Source organism: Hemicordylus capensis, chromosome 5 (genome assembly GCF_027244095.1).
Source record: "Hemicordylus capensis ecotype Gifberg chromosome 5, rHemCap1.1.pri, whole genome shotgun sequence".
Taxonomy (NCBI): domain Eukaryota; kingdom Metazoa; phylum Chordata; class Lepidosauria; order Squamata; family Cordylidae; genus Hemicordylus; species Hemicordylus capensis.
This window is the reverse complement of record NC_069661.1, coordinates 34,676,148-34,699,599: the sequence shown is the minus strand read 5'-3', so window position 1 is coordinate 34,699,599 and position 23,452 is coordinate 34,676,148. Positions and strand designations below refer to the sequence as shown.

The 23,452-nt window shown below is 44.9% G+C and overlaps 1 protein-coding gene across 1 annotated transcript in view; it reads right to left on the bottom strand.

The window, feature by feature from the left end:
- ARHGEF38 (Rho guanine nucleotide exchange factor 38) overlaps positions 1 to 23,452 on the bottom strand; it is a 73,056-nt gene that overhangs the window by 23,744 nt on the left and 25,860 nt on the right. Inside the window, exons 4-7 of the mRNA XM_053257689.1 lie at positions 19,611 to 19,758; positions 14,453 to 14,470; positions 4,753 to 4,952; positions 2,400 to 2,533 (exon numbers count right to left, since the gene is read on the bottom strand). Of these exons, the coding sequence (XP_053113664.1) occupies positions 2,400 to 2,533; positions 4,753 to 4,952; positions 14,453 to 14,470; positions 19,611 to 19,758 (500 nt within the window). The remainder of the gene's footprint in view (positions 1 to 2,399; positions 2,534 to 4,752; positions 4,953 to 14,452; positions 14,471 to 19,610; positions 19,759 to 23,452) is intronic.

Sequence of the window (23,452 nt, the reverse complement as noted above, 5' to 3'; positions counted from 1 at the left end):
GAATAGCCCCGAGGAATCTTCTTCATTAAATAACAATACCCCTCTCAAGTTTCTAGATCATACGAACTCCAGAAATAATGGGGTAGTGTGTATAAGTTCTTCTAAAGCAAGAAGAGTGAATGAGACCTTTCTGACTTACTTTCATGGTTCTTTGGCCTCCCCCTGGGGTACTTAACTAATGTTTAGGACTCAAACAAGACAAAGGTCATCTCTTGCACTACAGTCATAAAATTAGCATAGTAAAAGCTACATTTTGTTGTCAGTTCCAGCTACTGTGTTTTGTATAATTTGAACGTTGCACAGAAATGTCACAGGCTGTATGATTTGCACTTTATGGCCTTTTGGCCTCACTGTTTGTTTCTGTACACGTGCACATAAATGTATTGGCAACTGAGGATAACACATCATGCATCCAACAAAGTGGGCTCTAGCCTAGAAAAGCTTAGACCCAAATAAATATGTTAGTCTTCAACCCCCAGAAGGAACTGGGTGGATGATACCCCCTTTGAGAGGGAAGAAAATCATAAAACGTGTTCAGTGGCTGACCTCCTAACTAAATTATTCAATGGTACCACTCAGGAGTTACTTTAAAGGACTACTAAACTGACACCTAATGGCATGGCAGGGAAATCACTTGACTAGCAAGCCAGAGGTTGCTGGTTCGAATCCCCGCTGGTGTGTTTCCCAGACTATGGGAATACAGGGGAATATCGCTGCTATGGGAATATCACTGCTGCCCAATATAGGTGTTTCCCAGACTATGGGAAACATCTATATTGGGCAGCAGCGATATAGGAAGATGCTGAAAGGCATCATCTCATACTGCACGGGAAAAGGCAATGGCAAACCCCTCCTGTATTCTACCAAGGGCAACCACAGGGCTCTGTGGTTGCCAGGAGTCGACACCGACTTGAGGGCACACTTTAGCTTTGCTTTAAATTCCAATAGGACTCCGTCTGGTAAATCTAGTCAGGATGTCAATCAATGTTCTGCAACTCCATGTTCCAGATCAGGCTCAGCCTTAAAAGGTGAAGGGACCTGTCGTGTTTCATCCACGATTGTAATATCGTTTAAAGTTGCAGTTTATACCAATAGGGATACCAGGGATCTGACAACCCCTGTTTCACTGTATGAGAAACTGAAAGCACTATGCACAAAGTACAAAGAGACACCCCCCCACACACACACACACACACTGCTGTAGCAATGATGTCATGACCAGAGCCGGTTCCTTCCATTTCTTGAAAGAAAGGAACCTAGAGGCTGAGCACACAATGAAGCTGTTCTCATGAGTAACCAAGCCCAGGATTAGACAGGCAAGCCTGGGCTTGGCTGCCCGTGAGAACCACTGGGATTCCGGCAGTGCCGTAGCACCAAAGCCAGTGCCCAAGCCCAGCTCTTAGCCCAGGTTAAGGATGCAAGCGCTAACCTGGGCGAAGAGGTCAGCATGTGTTAGCACAGGCTGCTTGCCGTTTGCGCTGACACAGAGACAGGGGCCTAGAGCACCCATCCCCTGGGGCAATCCCCCAGTGCCCCGCACTCAGCATGCAGTGCACTGTGGGATACCTGGAGGCCGGAACAACAAGCCCCAGCCTCAGAGTGACCCGCCCTGCTCTGTGTTGTATGGAGCAGCGCTGATCATGTGGGAGCGTGCTCTGTGCTCCCACCCAGCCCAGCATGATTGTCTGGGGCAGGGGCGGGAGGGGGGGGATGCAAGGTTTGTGAAGCCTCCCGCCTGCCCAGTTGAGTGGTGTGAATGGCCCCAATATATTTTCTATATTTGTAATAGACCAAGTGCTCACTTTTCTCAATATCTCTACAAACAGCTTTGGAATGAATAGAACCGGAAGGATACTACTGGTTTGGAGATAACAAGTACCTTGAGTTAATCAAACACTCTAAAAAACCTGAGGGTTGCATTAAGTATGAAGCCAGCTGCAATCAACACCTTTTTTTTAACTTTTAACTTTTTTTATGGGAAAGAGTAAAATAAGAAACAAGGCACTGGAGTATATGCCATCCTACAGTGTTATTGCCTTTGGTGGTTAAATTCGTATTGAAATTTAGAGGTACTCTACCTAAGTGGGAAAACTTGCTGCTATGAGACTTGTTTTTCCTGTTCTCTGCAACAGACTATCACAGTTAGCCCTCTGGAAATCAATTCCATGTTTTCCCTCTTAACATCACTCCACTCTACTCTTCCAACACTGCCATATTTTCTAAGATCCAGTCCCGTCGGACAAAACCCAAATCTTCATCTCAACCTACGATGCCAAATAACTAGATTTATGCGAGTTCAGTTCATCTGGTTATGTGTGAGCACAGAATCTCAATTTCCTGGATCAGAACTGTTGCCATTAACCTTTTTAGATCCTCTGTAGGGCTAGACAACTAAATACCTGAGGTTCTCCTCCGGTCAGGATTTTCAGGTGGCCAGTGACTCTCTTGGATTTTTTACTAATGGAGTGAATATTCAGTCTTGAGAATTTTTCTTTCAGAGATTCATCGTCATCATTCTTCTTGTACTTCAGCACTGCAATTAGACAAATTACACCAGCAATGACTATCTGCGTGTATAGGGCACATATAAGGCCCTAGTTTTATCTAAAGCCACATGAGCCCAGAGAGAGAGAGAAAGTCAAAGAGATGGAGGCTACTGGCTATACTTTTGGAAACAGCAGAGACGATGAAAATCCTTATGACTATATAAGCTTTTAAAAACCCATCTCTCTAATTGCTCCTGTTGTTTGCAGTAGCGTCACTGATGCTATTTATTGCAGAATGTATAATCCTGTGTGCTATAATAATTTTCATGCCTTTGCAATCTAAATCCCTAGTGAGGCTGCCTGATAGAAACTCAAACATAACAAGAGAAATGCCTTTTATATATGCCCTAAGCAAATGCAAGCATCGAACAATAGACCAGAGGTACATTTAATATTTCAGTCTTCTTGGCATTAGGTTAGATGAGAAGGATGAAATCCAAATTTCCTTTCTAGTTTTGGGATTTATTCCCTGCGTACGAATGAGCTTATGCACAGTGAATAGTTCTATAGTGTTTATGAAGTGTAATGGTGGTTATCAAGATATTCCTCTCAGGGGATGGAGCCGCTCTGGGAAGAGCAGAAGGTTTCAAGTTCTCTCCCTGGCTTCTCCAAGAGAGATTCCTGCCTGCAACCTTGGAGAAGCTGCTGCCAGTCTGTGAAGACAATACTGAGCTAGATAGACGAATGGTCTGACTCAGTATATGGCAGCTTCCTATGTTCCTATCTATAATAGCTGAAAGAAACTTCCATGTTCCGAGACAGTGTACCTCAGAATATCAAACTCTGGGAACAAACAGCAGGGGCTGGTCCTCACCTTCAGCAGTCCCCTGCTAACTGAGCAAAGAGGCACCTTTTAAAAGTGCTGATTCTCTTTATTGAAGGTGGGGAGCAACTGGCCCTATCCATCCCCAGCACAGCATCCCTCCAGTGGCTGTTGCTGGTTTATGTTCCTTTTTTTATTGTGAGCCCTTTGGGGACAGGGAGCCATTTTATGTATGTATGTATGACTATGTAAACTGCTTTGGGAACCTTTATTGAAAAGCGGTGTCTATCTTATGTTTCTTTTTAGATTGTGAGCCCTTTGGGGACAGGTTGAAAAGTGGTATATAAATATTCTTCGTATTCATATTTGTAACAATCCATTCCCACTATAATAATCTTCAATTTATTAATACATTCACACAGAATAACTAGTTGCCAGCAATATCCTCAGCATTCCGATTTGAACAAGTTGTACAAACTATTATTATTATCATCATCATCATCATCTTAATTAATTAATACGTTATTTCCAACACCTTGTATTTTGCCTGGAAACTTATTGTTAGCCAGTGTATTTTTTTTAATATAGGAGTAATATGGTTTCTTCGAGATGACCCAGAGACCAACTTGGCTGCTGCTTTCTATACCAACTGCAGTTTCCGGACTACGTACAAAGGCAATCAGTTATGTGAAACAGACTTCCACATGAAGAAGTTATTCTATGGGTGCTTCCAGATATGATTTCCATGAGCTACTAGTGCAAAGAAGACAGTTGCAAAGGGATGTCAAGGGTAACACCCGGGGGTGGGAAGTATTGTGGGGGCCATGGAAGGGGGAAAGTACAATTCGTGGGGAAGGGGGGAAACTTTGTCCTACATGTTAAGCATTCAAAAAGAGAAATGTTCTACATTAATATATATTGTACATTTCTCTTTTCTTCTAGTAGCCACCCAGGTCTATTAATGGGGTGGGAAGGTGGGAAAGCTACTTGTCTGGGAGGTGGCTTGCCCCCTTGTTTGCCATTGGTGCCAACTGTGAGGGCAATTTGTTTCAGCACTTGGAATAGGGTCTCTAGATCCCCATTTTGGCCATCACCAAAAGAATGATGGAACCACCTAAGTTCCAGATACATCTCCCACTTTATTCATAGAACCCTTTCCTCCAAAAGGGAACTTTTACAAGTATTATGTTGACATGGCTCACTTTAAACAGAACAAATAAAGGCAAAAAACCAATCCCATTATGTGACTCAGGACCCTTTCACAAGTGCATTTCCTAGAATGGATGCTGCTACCTCCACAATGGTCCCAGCCAGTCTAAAGATTCTCTCCACATTTTTCAGGTCTGAGCCATGACTACAAACCTTGCTAGAGATGCCCTGTAGCATCTAGAAATGACTTAGGAGGTCTGACACTATTGCTCCCCATCATTGTCAACTACTTACCTAAATCTTTTCTTCTTTTAAGTTCATTGATGTTCATATTCAGACCTTTCACAGCGGCCAAGGCATCCTGCAGGGCTTTGTGGTCTGGGTGGGACAAGGGAGTGGAATTCAAGAGCTCACATAGTAACAACGGATATTTCATCACGCGCTGTATCGGTTTGATCATCAGGGACCCCATATCCAGTAGATTTGGTTTTCCGCTGCAATTTAAACAAAGCCATATTAAGTAAACAAATGAGTTCCTGAAAGTGGAGCAGGGTATTCCTTGCATTGTAAAAACATGAGAACTGCCCTGGTGGATCAGACCAAAGACCCATCAAGTCCAGCCTTCTGTTTCCATAGATGTACCTGTTAGTGGTGTGCTTGAACCATGGTTTGGGGAGTGGGGAGCAGGAACTTTAAGAAAGAGGAGAGCAGGTCCTTACCTGCTCTGTGCTGCCCCATGCAGCTTCCTGCTGCGGCGGTGCTCGGCCCAAGTACCCCCGCATGGGGCCAGAACACACACATGGCATCCATGCACGTGCAGGCACCATTTGTGTAGTCAACATGGTGTTGCTGGCCACACAAATGGTGCCTGAGCATGCACGGGGGCCGTGTGCATGCTGGCGCCACATGAGGGTACTTGGGCTGAGTGCCACCCCAGCAGGAACCTGAATGGGGTGGAGGAAAGCAGGTAAGGAACTGCTCTCCTCTTTCTTAAAGCTCCCGCTCCTAACCGGTACTCAAACCATGATTCAAGTATACCCGTAGGGCCTGGGCAGCCCACAAACAGGGCATGAAGCCTTGTACCAGAAGAAGGTTTGTAATGGTACTGGGGCAGGTGGGGAGGGCAGCCCAGCTGCCATCTTTTCCCCCCTATAATTCAATGTCCCGCCTCCATCATTGCCCCACTGGACGCAACGGTAGGTGTATGAGCATTACATTATAGGTCAAGGAAGTTGGCAGCCACCAGCATGGCTGCCAAAGAGCACTCTGGTCTCCACTAGGAGACCAAATCCCTGTAGGGGCTTACTACAGCAATGATGGTGGTAGAAACACTTTCCAACAGCCACACTGTCAGCTGCCATCTTTTCCCCTATAATGCTACCTCTGAGCTGTCACCACCGCCACTGCTAAGCTAAGCTCCCCACAAGGGCTTAGAGGAGGCTTGTGTTATTGGCAGTAGTGGCGATGGCAACATCTTAAGCGCTTCTCAAAAGTAGCACTGGTAGTTGCCATCATTTCCCACCTGGGCCTCAGGGGTTGGCCACAGCCCTCAAATGGCCCTGGGCCAGGGCCAGGTAGGCTGAGCCCTGATGCCAGCCTGGATGAAGGCAAGAGCATCCCCTGCAACACATGTCCCTCCAGCATTAGGGATGTACACAGAACCGGGAGGGGGAGGTTCAAAGGTGGGGGAGGGGGGGAGGACTACTGCTTTAAGGGTGGGGGAGGGTGCACTTACTCCTCCCTGGAAGTAGGTGGAAGTATCCAACGTGCCTGCATGTGCCTGACGTGCGCACCTGTGCTTGCGATGTGCACGCACATGCATCCAGCACAGGCAGGCACGTCGGATACTTCTGCCTACTTCCGGTAAAGGTGGCAACGGGGCGGCAGGGAGGTATGCTGCCACCCCAGTGGACTTTTAGCACTGGCGGGGGGAAAGCGGACAGAGGGGTAAGTGCACCCTCCCCCGCCCTTAAAGCAGGGAAGAGGGGGTGGTGGCAGGGGGTTGAAAATGCATTCAATTGTTTTTCAACCAAACAAGTTCTCAAAAAAATGTTCCTTGCTCCCAGAATGGCTCACAATACTTGAGGGTTGGAGAAAAGTGGAACTAGCCTAGTGTTGTTGTTGTTATATTTATTTATTTTTTGAATGTATATACCGCCTAGTATAAAAATCTCTAGGCAGCGTACAGAATTAAAAACATAACACATTAAAAATTCATTAAAAGATCATTCATAATAGATAAAGAAACATTAACACCACATTAATTTTTTAAAAATTGGCAGGGGAGGGGGAACATCCTTCCTGATTGTTTGCTAATCTTAAACTGGTTTGCCTGGATATCCCTTCACCTGCCTTTTCCAAATGAAAAATGTTGTTGTTGTTGTTGTTGTTTTTAAATCTCGCCATGCTACAGCCCTGATAAAAATTGTTCAGCTTGGAACAGAAGCTTCCTTTGGAACTCACAGAAGGGGAGGAGAGCTGGTCTTGTGGTAGCAAGCATGAATTGCCCTCTTGTATTTCACAAAGCTGATACTGTTGTATTATTTAGTTCTGCTGCTGTTTACACCTTGTAACTGTGGTCTCCTGTCCTCTGTTAATCTGCTACACTATATTACACGTGTCCCTAATGATGTTTTGCAGCAGAGACATGGGGCCAGAAGGAAAGGAAGGCAGTGGGGCTGGCAGCCCATTTTAAAATCTCATCTCTGGGCCCACTCCAACCTTGGTACACCCCTGAACAGTAGCAACCATTCCAGGTCTAGGCCAGTGCCCCACGGGGTCTCTGTTTGTTTCTGGGGGGGTGGGTGTGTGAGGACAGGGCCTTCTCTGTTGCTGCCCCTAGACTTTGGAATGCTCTCCCAGTGGCCATTCGCTCCTCGGACTCCATCACAGCTTTTAGAAAGCTTGTTAAATCTTGGCTTTTTATCCAGGCTTTTACATGATTGTTCTCTGTGTTTTTACCTGTGTATAGTTTATATCTTTGTATTTTATAGATTTTAAATTAGATTTGTTTTATATTTTTAGCTTAATATTTTAATTGTCATTTTTATTGTATTTTTTTTAACTTTTGTAAACCACCTTGGGATTGTTTTTAATGAAAGGTGGTATATAAATTTAACAATTAAATAAATAAATAAATAAATAAGCAAGCAAGCAAGCATCTGGGTCCTATCCCATGTATATATATGCATCTATGCAAGAATGGGTAAGAGTTTATGTTTCCCATATGCTCATTTCTTTGACAAAGAGAGTATTTGGTGTGTTTTCTGTATTATAGTTCATTTGTTGAACACATTAGCTCTATGCAGACACAATTTAAAGTCGCTGTACATGAGCACAAGCATCTAAAGCAGGGCCATAAAACTTCTGGGCCGGCTTTAAACACATGTACTTGTGTACAGCATCTCTAAATCGCCTCTGAATAGGGCTATTGGCCTGAAGACTGTGGCTTGGCTCATTTCCTTGAATTACTGCATGAAGGTTATTTCCTGCTTTCTGATGGTGGCACGATTGCAGTCTGGATTGTATTGCAGTCCGTAGGGGACCTCCTATCATGTGCAGAGGGTGCTGCTTGGATTAGGGCACTTTTAAGCACGTGTAAGAAGTGCACAGCTTCGATGAATGGAGCATTTTTCTACAGGCTCTGCCTAAGGCCCCACCCAGGTCCCAGAATTTTACCACTTAAGAACTCTGCTCTGTTTCCCTGCTTGATGCTGCAACAAGTATAGAACTCTGCTTGTGCTGCACAAGGGTGGTTGTTTTTTTGTTTCAAAGGCTTAAAATTTTTAGTGTTTTCTGCAGAAAACTTGCCTGAATGCAAATCTTTGAAAGCTGCTTCAGGACTGGAAAGAGGGAGGCCCGAAGTGCCATTTCTTCCACAGTTACACTTTGGATAGCTGCCCACGAGATAAGCAGCTCTTCACTTGCATTTCTGTATAACACAACTGAGCAATATGGTTTGAAAGATAGTAGGTTTGCTGGGAGATAATGACTCCCTGGAGCATTAAATGCTACCAAGTTCAAGCCACCTAATTCTGCCCAGTCACATTACCCAGCGATAACCACTCTTCTCCGATTAGTTGCATTTTTAGCACGCACCCTTTAGCACTGCAATCTGAGTGTGTGTGTGTGTGTGTAATGTGTAAAGATGTGTAACAACTTGTGATGTCAATTGTGCAGAAAATACAGCTGACTATTCATTGGTGATATTTCTTCAGCCCTATCACCTTCTTGTGGATTTAATCAAAATTCATAGGATAGGAACATAGGAAGTTGCCTTATACCAAGTCAAACCATTAGTCCATCAAGCTCAATATTGTCTATACCAGGGCTACTCAGTCCCAGCCCTCCTGCAGATGTTGGCCTACAATTCCCATAATTCCTGGCTATTGGCCACTGTGGATGGGGATTATGGGAGTTGTAGTTCAAAAACAGCTGGTAGGGGGCTAAGTTGAGCAGGCCTGGTCTACACTGACTGGCAAAGGCTCTCCAGGGTTTCAGCAGGGCTCTTTCCCAGCCTTGCCTGGAAATGCCAGGGATTGAACAAAGAACAAAGGAAGCTGCCATATACTGAGCCAGACCATTGGTCAATCTAGTTCAGTATTGTCCACACAGAACGGCAGCAGGTTCCCCAAGGAGTCTCTCTCAGCCCTATCTTGGAGATGTCAGGGAGGGAACTTGTAACCTTCTGCCTGCAAGCATGCAGATGCTCTTCCCAGAGCGGTCTCATCCCCTAAGGAGAATATCTTACAGTGCTCGCACATGTAGTCTCCCATTCAAATGCAAACCAGGGTAGACTCTGCTTAGCAAAGGAGACAATTCGTGCTTGCCGCAAGATCAGTTCTCCTCCCATAATTCGAGGGCTATAAATCTGCACTTATCTCTTCACAGCTCACTGCCAATCCTTTATGCTCAAATTAATGCAGCTCATTTAATTCTGACAGCATCCACTGCCCCTGCAGATGGCAGGCGATGGAATGAAGTCATACAGAGAACAACAAGGCAGAGGCTATTCTTACAAAAAACTTATGGACAGTATTGAAAAACTATATAGTGAACAGGCAGATTCAGACATTGCATTGTATGTGCACACCGGTGTCCGTACACACATACATGTTTCTCTGTGAATTGTGAATGCGTTCACTTTAGTAGTGAAACTTTCCCCCATTTTTTTTCTTCACAGATAGGAAGTGTACTGCTGTTTGTGCACTGAGCATAATGGAGCTCTTCACATGATGAATCTAATGTCAGACAAAAATCGGGAATTCTAGCGGCACATCCACTCCCGCAGAGCGTGTCATGTGAACCCAGGATTTTTCAGTGATCTCCACTTGGCAATGCCCCAACCTGACATGAAGCCACAATCTGTAATCTGGGATTTGAAATCAGCTTGTCAATGACAAAGTCGGTGCCAGGTGACCAGCTCTTTCTGTGTTCACCACTTGATCAATTTCTGAAGCCAGGGGAAACCAGAGGACAACGGCTTTAAAAGCTGGCCTTGGCAGGTAGGGCAGGTTCATGTGGTTTCACTGCATATAGAAAAGGTTCTCTGCACCTGGATAATCAGCTGTCAGGAAGAAGAGTTCTAGGCCTTTTCGTCTCCCTTACAGGCTAATTTTCCATGTGTGTGTCAGCTTCAGGTTGGGTTGGGTTGGGTTGGCTTGGTCTGGCATATTGCCAAGTGGAGATCACAAAAAATTACTGAACAGTGGGGTACACACAAATAGATAAACTCAATCATGCAACCCGACCAGCGGTTCTGATTCTCATTCTAAAAACACTACCAATATTTTATTTTATTTCTAATGTATTGGCCCGCTTATTTATCATTCTATAGACATTTTTCTTGTGCTCCCTTTGCTCTACTACATTATCTTACCAAGATTCAAAATTGTATGGAGCAGATGGCCTTTACGAAAGCCCGTTTAAACTTGATGCCTTCATCTATTCTACAGGTAGAGGGAAGATATCTATCATGAGCACCCCAGCCGTTGTGGTCTCTAGAAGCACACACACTGTTACTCAGTATCTGCTGTATAAGAGAGGAAGAGAATTGTATCTAGGGCAAATCCTGCAGAACTATGAAACCATGTTAGCCAATGGAGTAGGGATATATCTGTTGTGTGAACATGAGAAATATGTCACCACATAGGTTGCTCGCTTTCTCTCTGTAGCAATTAATGTTTGAAGAGGGTTTTTGGGGAAGAAAATGCTGTGGCTTGCTGAGGGCATTCTGAAATATAAGTTGCAGTTTTTATTTTAGTGGCATGATTTTATGATTTCTTGTTTTGTGTTTTTATAGGTTTTTAACTATTTTCATCTGCTTGGATTTGTATGACATTATGTTCCTTCTGTGGTATGTGCTTTCCTTCCTGCCTTCCTTCCTTCCTTCAATTTCTATTCTGCCCTTCCAAAAATGGCTCAGGGAGGTTTACAGAGAGAAATAGAGAGAAAGATGGCTCCCTGTCCCCAAAGGGCTTACAATCTAAAAAGAAACATCAGATAGACACCAGCAACAGTCACTGGAGGTACTGTGCTGGGGGTGGATAGGGCCAGTTACTCTCCCCCTGCTAAATAATACTAAAGAATATTGTAACTGCCCCGAGACTTTGGTTTGGGGCAGTATAAATAAAAATAAAATAAATAAAGAGAATCACCATGTTTAAAAGGTGCCTCTTTGCCAAGTTAGCAGGGACTATAAAATGTATATTATTGCTGCTATGTTTAATTGCTATATTTTTAACTGGTTATTTTATTGTTGCTATGGTTTGATGGATTGTATGACTTTTTGCTTTGCTGTGGTTATACCACCCATTCAAAAATGGCTCAAGCTGGTTTACAGTCTAAAAAAAACCTGTTTAAAATATCAACATCAAAATTCTTTAAAGACCATTAAAACCACTTAAATATCACTAAAGGTTAGGCTGAAAAAATATCACTAAAGTTTAGGTCTTTACTGCTCTCCTGAAAGCTTCCTGATATTGATAGGCCTCTTATTCCTTCAGGGGAGCATGTTCTATAACCTAGGGGTAGCTACCTGATCCCAAGCTGCCACAGGACGAACTGGCAGCACCCAGAGACAGCCTTCTCCTGATTATCTTAAAAAGCAGGGGAGATCTTGCAGGGAAAAAGGTGCTCTCTCAAGTAACCCTGACCTAAACTGCCATGCAGCTGAGCTGGGTAGCATAGCCATAAGCCACCCCTTGTGTGTCGCATGAGAAGAGGACAGCTAACATTTTCTGAGCTGTGAATAATTTCCAAGAAACCCTGTGAAGAGAAACAGGTATGCATTCTCTCTCCACAAAGGCATATATTGTACTAGTTTAGGGTACAAACCCTAGCTGGGGGAAACTTGTGCTACAGAATGCCTAGCATAATGGGTAATTCAACCCAGCACTGAACTCAATGAACTTATATGGGCTAGAATTAACCAGCCAATCTGATTTGACAGCTTGGGGGAGCTGCAACCTCATAATAAAATACAGTACGTTTCACTGCTTCTACCAAAAAAAAAATGCAAAATTACCCTCAGGAGAAATCTGATTTCATTTTCACCACACTTTTTGTGTGTGTGTGTGTGACTGTCAGAATTATTCACGGGATCTCATGGAGGTATTTATTCGGCTAATCACCAAAATACTGTCTTTGCTATGAGTTATGGGCTCAGTGTAGAGCGGAGAAAAAGGGTTACTGTTAAGCTGAAATGTCTTGTAGACAGGTGTTTCCAGAGCAGGAATCCACATGCTGAAATACTCATTAGGATTTCCAAGAAAAGGGACCGTTACTGTGCCTGGATCTTGCATACTGGAAGGTTTCGTGCGGCCCCCTAGTCAGCCACAACAGGGCCATCTATAAACTGGCCTTTGAAGGGTAATTGCTTATGAATCATTGACCAATTTATATTCTGTGTGCAACTCACAGTTTATGGAGTCTATTTTTGAAGGTGATAAGTGCACATTAATTTGTGGAAACCCAGCATAAGCAATTGCAGCATATCTGAGCTATTCTTACACACACCATCACACACAAGCTCTCTTTCTCTCCTTTCTACACTGTCTCCCTTTTCTACAAGCACAAACTGTCAATTGTTTAAAGATTCATAAGCACAATTTTCACTCAGAATCTCTTGACCTTTGATAGATTCTGCTCCCCTGCCCACTGTTTTGTTTTTTTGTTTTTTGTTTTGTTTGGTAGAGATTGTTATACCTCTGTTGATCTCAAGAAAACTCACCAGCATGGCCTCGTTTCCTCTGCCTTTGTATCAGTCAATGCAATTTTTCCCTTTGAAAGTCCAGTGCAATAAAGATGTTTATGTATTTCAAAAGTTGTTTCCAACATCTTAAATGCTAGTTGGCCCAGCTAAAAATCAACCCATTTATTTTTGCTTCTTGTGTCCATTTGCTTCTGTGTTTCTTGTTCAGTGGTCCAGTGTAGCTAGCAATACTTTTTATCTAATGTAGGTAAGCTTGTTGCATCAAATTCTATTGTTGGAGGAATATGCGAGCTGTGCATATTCAATATTTCAGGCAGAACAGAAAGGTAGCTACATCTCAAGGCATGTGTGTGTGAGTGTGTGTGTGTGTGTGCGAGAGAGAGAGAGAGAGAGAGAGAGAGAGATTGCCATCTCTTCTCATTTTATCTTCCCATTTTATCTCTTCTCTGTTGAAGATTTTATTTTTCCTGGGGTGTAGAAATCTATCTTTTCAGCCTTTCCCGCACTCCCAGAAGGCAGCTTTTTCATTCAAGTTGCCTTCTGCCTATTGCTTTTATTTTCTAAAACTGCAATCCTCAGTGAAGCATAACATCCTAGTGAAATCAGTAGGACCCGCACACACATAGCTGTGCACAGGATTGTTGACTGACAACCTGATCCACAGTCTGTTAAGCCAGAGTACTTGGGTCTCAGCTGGTTTTACCTTATGTACTTATTTAGTTTTCATTCAAAAATGCCAGCACAAGACCTTCAACATGTCAGCTTTACTTGTGATGGGGCATGGGTAATCATCTCACATTTGTGTCCTTTCTTGCTGCATAGATTCTCACGTGTGACCTGGGGCAAGGCATATGCCGATTCCCCTGTCATTAAAAAGGGGGTGGGAAGATTGGCCAGGTTCTGGTCATACATGATGCGCTTACACAGAATGAGAGGCAGGTATAAGCCTGAGACTCTGTCCTTATTACAAGATGTGAGGATGATGCCCAACAGGGACTGATATGAACTGGCCCAAAGTTGTAGAACGGGCTATTCATAAGATTATGAGAAGCAGCCGTCACCTTGGGAAACTATCAGGGATGCCCAATTCTGAAAGTGTGTTTTGCACAGCTTGTAAGACTGCCTTCAGGGTTATTCAATCAAGAACTTGAAGCTGTGCACACAGATCAGAGCTGTGATAATCTGGGATTTACTCAGTCATGAGGGGATGGGGTTGGAGGTCAGTGGTAGAGCATTTGCTCTGCAGCAGTGAGCCCTGGGAGGAAGGCAAGAAAGGAGGCACCCAGGCCGGGGAGCTCTTGTCCTTAGCGCCTGAAAAGACCAACAGCCTGAGACAACTTTTTAAAAATCTTCTGTAAGTTGCTTCTTTTAACATTGTAAACTGTTTGGGGTGCCTTTGTCAAGGCAGAAAGGTGGTATAAAAAGGTAGAAAATAAATAAATAAATAAATAAATAAATTTGCATGCAGAGGGTCCCAGGTTCAATCCCTGGCATTGCCTGGTAGGGCTGGGAGAAATTCCCATCTGAAACCCTGGAAAGCCTCTGCCCAGTGCAGACAATTCTGGCCTAGAGAGACTAATGGTTTGACTTGGTATAAGGCAACTTCCTGTATCCCTATGAAGCTCACTGGGTGACTCTACCTCAGCCTAACCTACCCAGTTTATGAGAATAAAGGCGAGGAGAGAATTATGTACTCTAAGCTACCTGGAAGGAAAGGATAACAATGTAAAATAAATAAATAAATAAAATGTGTGTTTTAACAAAAAGAGGTATGGTACTTACCCTTCTTCATATATCTTTCTGCCAAGAAAGAAAGGGGGGGGGGGAGAGACAGAGTTGTTAGCATCCTGCTAAGAAAAAGCTTTCTTCATAGCCTGATTCTATGTTAACTTAGAACTGAGTCCCTCTGGACTCATTTCTGAGAAGAGATGCTTAGGATGTGGTGGCCAAGAGTGCTAACTGCACTCCCCACTGCACTTCCAGACCACATTCCCGAGCACAATGTTCTTCACTGCAAGACCTACAAGTGTTGGCACTCGGCAAAACTCCAACCTGGATCAGAGGACCCAATCAGAGGAGGAGGAGGAGCCTGCCCCAGCCCCCCATCTCCATCCTTTTGAGATAGAGCAGCCAGACCTGGTCCCCCGCCCCATCCCCTGGAAGAGCCCCAGAGCACTTCTGACCTGGTACCCCTCAGTGGGGCTCCTGCTCCTTCCTCAGAATTCCCTTCATCACCCTCTGAATCCCCAGGGCTCTGAAGTTGGACTGCTTGCCTAGCTCCTCAGGTTCTCCTTCCAAATGGGCCTACTTGAGGCCAGTTAAATTGTTTGTTTGTTCAAGATGACTGCGGGGAGACATGATGGAGGTCTATAAAATCATGCATGGAGTGGAGAAAGTGGATAGAGAGAAATTCTTCTCCCTCTCACATGACACTAGAACCAGGGGTCATCCCATGAAATTGATTGCCAGGAAATCTAGGACCAGTATTTTTTCACACAACACATAATCAACTTGTGGAATTCTCTGCTACAAGATGTGGTGACAGCCAACAACCTGGATGGCTTTAAGAGGGGCTTGGATAACTTCATGGAGGAGAGGTCTATCAACAGCTACTAGTCTGAGGGCTATAGGCCACCTCCAGCCTCACAGGCAGGATGTATCTGAGTACCAGTTGCAGGGCAGTAACAGCAGGAGAGAGGGCATGCCTTCAACTCCTGCTGTAGGCTTCCAGTGGCATCTGGTGGGCCACTGTGTGAAACAGGAAGCTGGACTAGATGGGCCTTGGGCCTGATCCAGCAGAGCTGTTCTTATGTTCAGTTTCTATACCACCTTTCATAAGACATCCTAAGGCAGTTTCCAAAAGTTAAAATATAATAAAACTCCATAAAAATCACATTTAAAACCGTTAAATCAGCCACCATAAAAAAGACAAACCATAAAAAAGACAAACAGAAGCCAGAAAGCTAAGAGACCCAGTAGCCCCTAAGGGGTAAAAAGCCCGAACAAAAGAGGTCTTTAGTTGTTGTTTTTAAAAGCCGCCACAGATGTCAGAATGAACATTCACTGGGAGAGCATTCCAGAGCCTGGGGGCAACAACAGAGAAGGCCCTGTCCCACGTGCACAACAATGTAGCCTCTCAATGTACATGGAGCAAAAGGCCCTCTGACAACCTTGAGACTCGCAAGTTGGGAGCAGGCATTCCTTCAGGTATCCAGGACACAAACCATTAAGGGCTTTAAAGGTAATAACCAGCACCTTGAATTGGATCCGGGGGGAAATTGGCAAGCAGTGCAGCTCTTTCAAAATACGTGTTATATGCTCCAAGTGAGCAGTTCTAGAGAGAACCCTGGCAGCTGCACTCTGCACCAGCTAAAGTTTCTGAAAATTCTTCAAGGGCAGCCCCACTTAAAGTGCATCTGAGTAATCCAGCTGCGATGTCACTAAGGCATGGGTAACCATGGCCAGATCTGCCTTCTCGAGAAAGGGACGCAGCTGGTACACTAGTTGAAGCTGTGTGTCATGTCCTCGATCTCAGATAGCAAGGAGGAAGGGGAAGCTGACAGCCTTTCAGCCAATGCAGGGGTGCCTGAGGGGCAGAGCCCAGCTGTCAGTTCCCAAGAGACAGCTGAGGAAGATCTGGCTGATGTTTCAGAGCAGGCACAGCAGTCAGAGGCAGCAGAGACAGCGACGGACAGACTAGAAGATGAGCTATGCAGGCAACCCCCACTGAATCCACAGCAAAGGCATGTCACAAGGTGAAGAGCACATCTGGAATCTATCAGGAAGAGTAAACACCTCTTGCAGAAGGCTGATAAGCCTTGAATCCCTGCCAGCTGAGAGTTATCAGCTTGGACTATAAAGCACGTCAACAGTTTTTTGTTAGCCTCTGGAAGACAACATTTGTCAACCCTTGTGTTGACAGCTTTCAGCCCAAGCCTGATATAGAGAACAATTCCGAGCCATGTTTCATTTCTGCAGCCAGTTTGTATTGTGGACTATCTTCCAGGACTTCCCTTCCAGGTGGCCAGATTGCTGACACTGTGCAAAGGCATCCCTGGCCACCACCTCCACCTGAGCTTCCAAAAGCAGAGCCAAATCCAGCAACACCTCCAAGCTGTACACTTGCTCTTCCAAGGCGAATACAACCCCATCCAGAGCTGGTTGAATCCTCCTATCCTGATTAGCTTTTCTTCTGACCAGCAGCACCTCCATCTTGTCTGGATTTACTTTCTTAATTACTTATTTAATACATTTCTATCCCGTTCTTCCTCCAAGGAGCCCAGTACATGGTTATGTTTGTCCTCACAACAACCCTGTGAGATAGGTTAGGCTGAGAGATATGAAAATGGCCCAGAGTCACCCAGTGAGTTTCATGGCTGAATGGAGATTTGAACTCAGGTCTCCCTGGTCCTAGTCCAACACTCTAACCACTGCACTTGCTAGCCCTCATCCAGCACATCACTGCCTCCAGTCCCTGGTTCTGTATCCACTCCTTCCTTAAGATCTGATGTCAGAGAAAGGTAGAGCTGAGTGTCATCTGCATATTGATGATACTGCAGTCTAAACCTCCTGATGACCTCTCCCAGTGGTTTCATGTAAATGTTAAACAGCATGGGGGACAATACTGAGTCTTGTGGGACCCCAAAGGCCAGAGGCCAAGGAGTTGAACAGAAGTCCCCCAGCACCACCTTCTGGAACCTCCTCCCAGTAAAGGATTGGAACCACTCCTGTGCACCGCCCCCGATCCCTATACCTGAGAGGTGGTCCAGAAGGATACCATGTTCGATGGTGGGATGCTGCTGAGAGGTCCAGCAGAACCAACAGGGACGCACTCCCCCTGTCTAGTTCCGGGCGTAGGTTATCCGCCAAGGTGACCAAGGCAGTTTCAGTCCCAAACCCAGGGCGAAAGCCAGATTGAAAAGGTTCTAGATAATCCATATTATCCAAGACCCTTTGCAGCTGCACAGACAGCACACGCTTTAATGCCTTGCTTTAAAAGGGAAGATGTGGCTTGCCTCCTTGGAGTAGGGCTGAACTGAGGATCCAGGAAGTGACAGGGATCACACTGGCTATAGAAGCTCTCAGTTGGCATTAGTTTTTAGCTGGTACAGCAACTCCTATTTAGAAAACTTGTGCTTTCATCTTGCCTTGCCTAACCAAGGAGTGGTTCCCATCAACCCTAAGTATGGTTCCCTGACTAACTGTTTATTAGGCAAAGCTTTAGCCAAAACTAAATACTTTGCACAGCCTCCCTGGCACAGAGCAGAGGTGACTATTACTACTACTACTACTATTACTTATATACCACTTTTCAATGAAATGTTCTCAAAGCAGCTTACATAAAATAATAAAATTGTTCTCTCCCCACAAAGGCCTCACAGTCTAAGAAGAAACAAAAGGGAGATACCAGCAACAGCCACTGGAGAGATGCTGTGCTGGGGTTGAATATGGCCAGTTGCTCCCTCACTGCTAAATGTAAGAGAATCACCACTTTGAAGGTGCCTCTTTGTCTCGTTAGCAGGGGACTGTTCCCACCTTGAAATGTTGTGCTTTGTCAAGTGCTCTTTGGAAGATGGACAGAGACCATTAGAAGGGTAGTCCTTTGCAACACTTTCTGCATAGAACACCATGGAGAAAGTGCTGGGAAGGAGTACAATTCCCAGAGCTCTGTGTGCTTTTTCCAAGATAGTGCTGGGGTAAAAGACACCCCACCCAGGCATATGTGCGTGTGTTGGATGGGTGGGGGCAAAACACTGGGGTAAAAGACACCCCACCCAGACATATGTGTGTGTGTTGGATGGGTGGGGGCAAAACACTGGGGTAAAAGACACCCCACCCAGGCATATGTGTGTGTGTTGGGTGGGTGGGGGCAAAACACTGTTCTTGCGTGTCCATGGGTTGGGGGTGGCTGGAAATGACCGCGGAGGTCATTTCTGGCCTTCATTTTGTATTTCTCAAAATGACTCCATTTGTGAAAAAGAAAAAAACCTGGGGATTTTCAGGGCACGGTGCATCTCAGGGGGATCAGTGAAGCATGGTAGGGAGCTTCCCCCCCACATTTCTCCCCAAAAGTTTGGCCAATTTTCAATCATTTTTTATCATTTGCCCGATGTCCAGAAACCTAACCCCCATGATCCCATAGCCCAAATGACTCAATATTAACGTTTCCCGTATCCACAGTTGCAGCCAGAAACGGAACTCTCGTGAATATTGAGGTCCTCCTGTAATGTTTCAGTTAAACTTAAAAACAAAACAAGTTAGACACTGACAGACATGGCATTGGGGTGGGGGTGGGGGAGAAGGAGTGGGGAGATTCCTTGCTGGAATCCCACCACCACCTCCTGCCCTGGAGCACTGGCCTCACTGCAGCAGCTATAGCCAACTCAGCTGGGCCCTTGCAGTGCACTCTGCTTGGCTGCACACAGTGGCAGCTCTCATCCCTGGGGAAACCAGTGAGAAGAGTGTACAGCAAGCAGAGTGTGCTGCAGGAGCCTGGCTGGGTCAGGATAACAGCTGCTTGGCAGGCGATGTGCGCGGGTGGGGCCAGTGGAGATTCCAGTCTGAAACCTCTCTGGTGCTGCTGGTACGAGGCCAGGGATGGGCCCAGGGCTCCGGGAGATGCTCCGATTCCCCACCCCTGCAAGGATAGGGCTGCACATTGATGTATTCTATGCATTTAAAAGATGGAATTCCTGGGTTGAAGGTGGACCTTCCCTGAAGCAGCCTTTCTAGGAAGCCTGATTGATGCCATCTTGGAGTTTGTTTCCTTTTGGGCTCTACCAAAATGTATTCACATTTCCAGAAAAGCAGCATCAGCCCGAGCTCTCCAGAAACCCCATAAAACCTGGATTTATAGGATATATTTCTTTTACATCCACTTAAGCTCTCCCATGCCAAGCAAGGAACAGTGGATGGAAAGAGTCTTTGAAAAAGATCTTACTTTAAGGACTGCAGGCAGTCTCTTAAATGTTGCCTCACTTCTTCATCCTTTTCGTAGGATTCCAGCAGGATGTGTGCATCGTCATGGTGGTAACAGTAGATTTTATAGGTGTCTTCTAGCAGGTCTTTAATCTGCAAAAATACTTCCCCTGTTAAAATGCAAAACAAATAAAAACAAAGTAACACATCAAGTCACATAGTACCAGGGTGATGCAATGTTTAGGGCATCAGAGTAAGAGCGAGGAGACCACACGCAAAGTTCAAATCCTCACGCAGCCATGAAACTCACTGGGTAACCTTGGGTGAGTCCCTATCTTTCTGTCGATTTCACGGGGTTGTTGTGAGTGTGGGAGAGTTAATGGAGACAGTAGTTCAGTGAGGGACCATAAGAGTTACATGTGCTCAGTCCCAGGTTTAATTCCTGGCGTTTCCAGGCACGGCTGAGAAAGACTGAAACCCAGTTAGTGTGTTCTGAGCTAGATGGACCAGTGGTCTGACTCAGTTACTGTAGCTTTCTATGCTAACCATGTATGTCACCCTGAGCTCCTGGGACCAGGAGTGGGAGGATAGTGAGAGCAGGTCTTGTGGTAGCAAGCATGAATTGTCCCCTTTCTTGCTAAGCAAGATCTGCCCTGGTTTGCATGTGAATGAGTGAGTGACTACCCTGTTTCCCCGAAAGTAAGACCTACCCTGAAAGTAAGACCTAGCAGTAATTTCTGATGTACCGCTAATTGCCCTAGTGCATTTTTTGGGGCTAAAATTAATATAAGACACTGTCTTATTTTCGGGAAAACATGGTACATGTGAGCAGTGTGAGATATGGAGAGGAGAGCTGGTCTTGTGGTAGCAAGCATGACTTGTCCCCTTAGCTAAGCAGGGTCTGCCCTGGTTGCATATGAATGGGAGACTAGAAGTGTGAGCACTGTAAGATATTCCCCTTAGGGGATGCAGCCACTCTGGGAAGAGCAAATTCCCTCTTTGGCTTCTCCAAGATAGGGCTGAGAGAGATTCCTGCCTGCAACCTTGGAGAAGCCGCTGCCAGTCTGTGTAGACAATACTAAGCTAGATGGACCAATGGTCTGACTCAGTATAAGGCAGTTTCCTATGTTCCTATATTCAACTTAGGGGATGGGGCCTTAGCTCATTGGAAGAGTATCTGCAAGCTTGAACACAGAAGGTCTCAGGTTCACTCCCTGCCATCTCCAGGTAGCGCTAAGAGAAACTCCTGCCTGACACCCTGGAAAGCTGCTGCCAGTCAGCATAAACCAGGCCTGCTCAACTTAAGCCCTGCAGCTGTTTATGGACTACAACGCCCATAATTCCCAGCCTCAGTAGCCAATAGCCAGGGATTATGGGAATTAGGCCAACATCTGGAGGAGAGCCGAAATTGAGCAGCCCTGGCGTAGACAAAACTGAGCTTAAATGGACCAATGGTCTGACTTGGTATAAGGCAGCTTCCTACGTTCCCATGTACCTAAATACATGCTGCTGCATCTCTCAAATGCAAGTTGTGCTAGAATGCACTTGCAAAAATGCTGAACTAGTGCAAAGGAGTTGTGCAATCACATGGGCATTATTTGCAATGGCTGTGCAGTTGCACAACTCCCTTTCCCTATTTCAGCATTTGTGAAAGTGCACTCTAACACAACTTGCATTTGAGAGATACAGCAGCACCCACAGTGCACAAAATGCCCATGCATGCTGCACAATATGTGGAGGTTTTTAAAAAAATAATTTACTACTACTACTACTACTACTACTACTACTACACACTTGAACCTTATGCAGGCATTCAGGCATTTAGTATTTTATTACATTTCTGATTCTGTTTCTTTTGAATGCAAGCCACTTTGTGCAACCACACGATAGAAAAGAGGGATACACGTTTTAAAAATAAGAAATAGATAAAATATTAAGAATTGAACCTGTGCCCCTGCTGGATTTTAATATATGCATTTCCAACCTTGAAAGCATCAGTTTGAAAGAACAAAAATGCCCTGAGGGAACATGATAAAATACTCCAGGAAATAAACCTGGTTCTGTATGGTTCTGTATGATTTCTGTTAATATTAGGGATGTGCACAAATTGTATTTTGAGACGCGTTTCGGAACACATCCTCTGCCCCTTTAAAATGGAGGAGAGCAGCTGCTTACCTGCTCCTCCATCGCTTGCTGCCACTTCCTGAATTGCCAGCACTCCTCCCAGCTATCTTCACATGTCGGCAGCACTCTTCCCCAGCTATCCCCACACAACGCCAGCACACAAATGGCCTCCACGCATGCATAGAGGCCATGCGCATGCTGGTGTCACGTGGGGGCAGCTGGGGGAGAACGCTACTGGCAAGTGAAGATAGCTGGGAGGAGCGCTGCCAATTCAGGAAGTGGCAGCAAGCAGAGGAGGAGCAGGTAAGCAGCCGCTCACCTCCATTTTAAAGGGGCAAGATGCCGAAAGGCATCTTGAAATACAATTTGTGCACATCCCTAGACCTAACTCTTTTTCTAATATATTACTGTGTATGTGTAGGGAGATCTTCCCTTTTTTGTTGTAGTGAAACATCAGAAAAATATGATCCTCCCATCAGCTATCTGAAACGGTATATGGCAGGAAACACTCTAACATGCAGTTTTGTTGAACACGAAGCATCACCCTGAGAGCTTGCAACATATACATCACCCCTATACATCACCTGAAAATGTGTAAATCCCTTCAGCTACTTTTAAATTCTCAGACTAACCCTAACTCTAATAACATTTACTGGAGAACTCAGTGGTATTCTAAATGCTTATTTAAGCTGGTCAAACCTAACAACATTTACTGGAGACCTGACTGGTATTCTGAATAAATGTTCAAGTTATTTAAACTGTTTGAGGCATAGGTTACTTCCTGTTAAAAGTGCTCTTGTTTGTTTCCTCTCATTTATTTATTCATTTATTTAGATAATCTCTAGACAACGCTTAATTGTAAATCTCCCAGGGCAGTGTATAATCAATAATAAAATCACCATAAAACAGCACGAAAACAATGATAATCACACAGCAACTGCAGCCACAACATAAATAAAATCCAGCAGAGCTCTACCATAACACTCAAATCAGTTATAACACTTGGGACAGTGGAGGATTAAGAACTGAGGGTTCAGGCACGCTCAGGTGAAAGAAAGTGGTCCTTCAAGTATTTATTGGCTCCACTGCTGGCTCAGTGGAGGGGGTAAACTTTAAACTTTAATGGCCTCCCCTTCCCCTTTGTATCCCTGAAAATATGTCCCTGATGGTTGCACAGGCCTCAGGCATATTTTCAGGTCTCACGCAGAAGGCTAGGGATGTGCACAAAACCGGTTTGCCCAGTTCGGTTCTAATTTGAACCGGGTTCAAACCAGGAGGGGGTGGTTCGGTTTTGGTTTTGCTCAACCCCCCCAATTCGGTTAGAATTTGAACAGTTTCAAACCATTTTGAACTGGTTTGAACTGGTTCAAACCTCCCAAAGTGGGTGGGGTGGTAGCTGGCACCCATGGGTACCTAACACCCAAACCCCAAAGCAATCGGACACTCGTACGATTTTTTAATGAATTTTTGAAATTTATTTTTATTTTTCTCTCATAGAGTATAATGGGACTCGAACCAGCCCATTATTCCCTATTGTGGAGCACCCATGGGTTCCAACAACCACCCAAACCCTGAAGCAATTGGACACCCCTACGGTTTTGTTAATGAATATTTGAAATATTTTTAATTATTTTTCTCATAGGGTATAATGGGACACAAACCAGACCATTATCCCCTATTGTGGAGCACCTAGAGGGTGACTACCACCCACAAAATCCCAGGGGTGACTACCACCCACAA